The sequence below is a fragment of the Amaranthus tricolor genome, chromosome 1 (genome assembly GCF_026212465.1).
Source record: "Amaranthus tricolor cultivar Red isolate AtriRed21 chromosome 1, ASM2621246v1, whole genome shotgun sequence".
Classification (NCBI taxonomy): Eukaryota; Viridiplantae; Streptophyta; class Magnoliopsida; order Caryophyllales; family Amaranthaceae; genus Amaranthus; species Amaranthus tricolor.
The window spans coordinates 11743934-11747564 of NC_080047.1; the positions used below are offsets into that span (position 1 = coordinate 11743934).

The window sequence follows — 3631 nt, forward strand, 5'->3', positions numbered from 1 at the left end:
GTAGTTGGAATAGTTCCATCTTACCTAATCTTCATTAACTCTTTTCAAATCTTCAAATTGCAAGAGAGAAAGTAGAGAGAGACGCTCGGACAATCCTCATCCCTCCTTCAAACTTCTGACAAATCCTTCGAAGATCTTCAAGGTCTCTGACAGATCTTCACCAAATTTCTGACGAATCTTCACATTTCTCTAAGGTATTCAAACTTTTCCCAGATTTTTCGAATTTCTTCAAGTTATTCTTCAAACTGTTCTCGAATTTCTTGAATATCTTCAATCTGTTCATGAATGCTAGCCTAGAACTTTGAATTTGTTTATGAATCTAGTCTCCATTCTTTACAAGTTTCGGCTTTTACTTTATTATTATCATGGATGTCGCGACTACTAACTCAGACACCAACCCTACTAACTTGCCGGAAACTCCTTTGATAGTACGTAGGCGTCTTAATAAAAAGGGTTTACCAATGGATGACTCGGATGAAAGTAGTTCAGTGAGAATTACCCCCCATTATGAACCAATAAAAGCTGGGGATGAGTCGTCCGTATCTCCTATATACCCTCCGGAGATTATGAAAACTGCTCCTTGGGAAGTGAGCATTGCTTTCTTTCCAAATTACTTGCCGCGAATAAATCCTGACCTAGAAGGGTTATTGTATGTAGATATGGAAAACCTTGAAGGATCAGCCGAGTCTTCAGGAAGAGAGAGTGCGGCGCCAGCTCCTCCTCCATTCTACATTCCAGACGGCGGGCCTCTAAATTACTTTATTGACGCACAGACTAAGAGAGATCTAGACAACCGTCGGGAGGCCATCTCTCAAAAATGGGGTTTAAAAGATAACATAAATATTATTACCCCGGGGAATTATGACACCGTTAGGTTTCCCCCTCCACATTGTATAGACGTATACTTCCCTTCTTTTGAATTAGGGCTTAGATTTCCTCTTCACCCGTTTTTTAGAGAGGTGTTAGAGTTTTTGGACGTCTCAGTGCCCGAGTTATACCCGAACGCCTGGGGTTGTATGGTGGCCTTTTTGATCTTGTGTAAAGTTTTGGCCGTGCCACCAACACTCACAGCTTTTAGATATATATTCAGAGCCCGCCTATGTAATTCCCAATCATACGGCTGTGGCTGGATTACTTTCACCCACCGTCGAGGACTGAAGATAGTCCAAGACCTCCCCGATAACCAGAAGGGGTATAGGACAAAATTCGCATACTTATACAACTCAGAGGGATGGAATATCAAGACCTCTTTTGATATAAAGCCCAATCTCTCGGGTTTTAATAATGGGATCCCGCAATGTTCCTTTAACGATGCGGTGATCATAGAATATGCAAAGATGGACGTTCAATTGGGAAGGAAACCAATGAACGTCCAACTTAATTGGATACCTGGTCGTCCTGAGCTGGAGAATGAGAACCTCCTCTCAGCCTTCGGCATTAGCTTGGCTATCGATCGGAGTAAGAGTTGCCGAGTTTCTTCCTTTCCTTTTCTATAGTACGTTTGACTGTTGCTAACTCATGCTTCTACAGGGATAGCCAAGCAAAATCTTCGAGCCAAGAGTCCTGAACTAATGAAGAAATTCAGTGTTCTGAGACTTGCTTCAGGGGCCATCCAGCGGGCCGAGGATAAGCCTCTTCCCCTTCCTCCAAAGGTATATCTCTATACAAAGTTCTGTTGAAAAAAGATTTTTGTTGATTCTTCCTAACCTCTTCTTTTGTAGGACTCGGCAACCGTGGAGAAGGGTCTGGAGGACGTGCCTTCGGAGCAAGAGGCTCTCCGACTTCTTGAAGAAAGAAAGCAGGTTCATATCCCCGATGAATCTGAGAAGGTGGTTCCTCCTCAGACGAGGGGTGCGACAAAAAAGAGTGGGAAGAAGAAGAGGAAGCGGGATTCTTCTTCCCACAAGGAGAAGTCGGCAAAGAGGCCCTCCGTGGGCGCGGTCCCTACCGCCCGGCCCCTCCAAATAAGGCCAGTTGAAGAGGAGACCTCGCCCCTTCAAGACTCTCCACGGCCATCTTCAGATAAAGGGAAGGAGAAAATGGGGGAATCTTCCGCGGCTCCCTCCTCTCAGTATGCCGAGGTTTACCGTCGTCGGGAGGTTTCCCCTTTTCGACGCGACACACCCTTTCCGGAGCTGGGGCATAAGGGCTTAGTAGTCCGCTTTAACAGGGCGACGTCCAACTTAATCAGCAAAGTGGACGTCGACCTTTTAGAATCTATGCCCCCCCGTGATAGGGTGCGTCAAGCACAAGCTTCGGCGGCGGAGGTAATAACTTTTAAACTCAGTAATATGATTATTTTTTGCTTCCGGATTTCTTTAATAATCGTTCCTTTGCAGGCGTTCATACGGTTGGCCTTTGAGCTCGACGCCAACCGTCAAAGTGCCGCGGACCAGGAAACCATGGCCGCCCTTACCTCCCGCTGCGAAGAGCTGAACGAAGAATTAACAAAACTGCGGGAGGACCTGCCGAGCCTCAAAGAAAAACTGGCCAAGTGCTCTGAGCTGAAAGAACGCTTGGTCAGAACCGAACAATGGCGGGAAAGGGCGAGGAAGCAGCTGGATCAGATCGTCGAGAACTTGGATGCTGCTTCCACCAGGTCCGCGAGCATCAGCCATGAGGTCGGCTTGCTGATGGATACTCATGCCAAGCTCGTTCATCAGAACCAGCGACTAATGCAGCAAGTGTCGGCCGATTCTTCCCACTTCAAAATGATTCTATCCGCGGCTAAAGTATACAAATTGTGCCTAACCAGGAAGGCCCGGATAGCTCGAGATTGGCTTCTCTCGGATGAGCCGGAAGCGTCGAAGTTTCTCGGAGATCTGACGGCCGAGATGGTGAAGGCCGGAACCATGATTAGTGACGAGAAGTATCGTCTGGCTGCCGCAGAGTTGGGCATGGATTTTACTTCCCTTCAGCAAACTGCTGAACAAAAGGGGAGTGAAGCTTTGTCCAACCTTGCTCCTGTCTTGGACGGGGAGTCGGCGGTACTGGTCGACACGGTCTGGGACGCGGCCGAAAAGAGGGCCTGGTCCGAAAAGATAAATGCCGAGGCTGAGAGGGAGGCTTTAAGTCTCGACTTGGAGCAGCTGGCTCTCTCTTCTCCTCCGGCGTCAGATGTCCCAGAGAACTTGACGCTCTCCAACCTGGAGGTTCTATGCCTTGATCTATCGAATCTCATTATTGACGGAGGCCGGAACCTCCAGAGCTTGTCCCGGGAGTTGTCTGAGATCGGGGTGGAGCCGTTCAATGTTGAAGATTATGTCAGCTTCACCCCGAGTTTTGAAGAGGGAAGGATCGAATCTCCTCCGCCGCCGGGTGAAGATGTCGAGGCCTTTTTTGACGATGTATAATCTTGTATTTTAGTAACTTTGTTTTTTTTGTAAACATTCAACTATATTTTGAATATTCGATGTATATATTCCTGATTTTTCGTGATATCCATGCTTCTATTTGTTGAGCCGTGGCTTCTTTCTTCTGAGGCCACGGAATACTACTTAAAGGACGTGATTTTTCGATGTCACGTATAGGCGACATCAAGGAAATTTGGACTTAGAATGTTTTCAGCCTTCAGACCCCAGTAGGGGGGTCCGACTTGTCGATGTCCCGGTCGCGGGTAATCTTTTTGGGA

The 3631-nt window shown here is 47.3% G+C and overlaps 1 protein-coding gene across 1 annotated transcript; it reads left to right on the top strand.

Moving 5' to 3' along the window:
* Nucleotides 1-461: 461 nt before the first annotated feature.
* Nucleotides 462-3353, top strand: LOC130828370 (uncharacterized). Its single transcript, XM_057694370.1, has 5 exons — nt 462-535; nt 875-1458; nt 1531-1652; nt 1722-2267; nt 2340-3353. Exons 1-5 carry the CDS (start codon nt 462-464, stop codon nt 3351-3353), a joined length of 2340 nt encoding a protein of 779 aa, XP_057550353.1.
* Nucleotides 3354-3631: the final 278 nt, after the last annotated feature.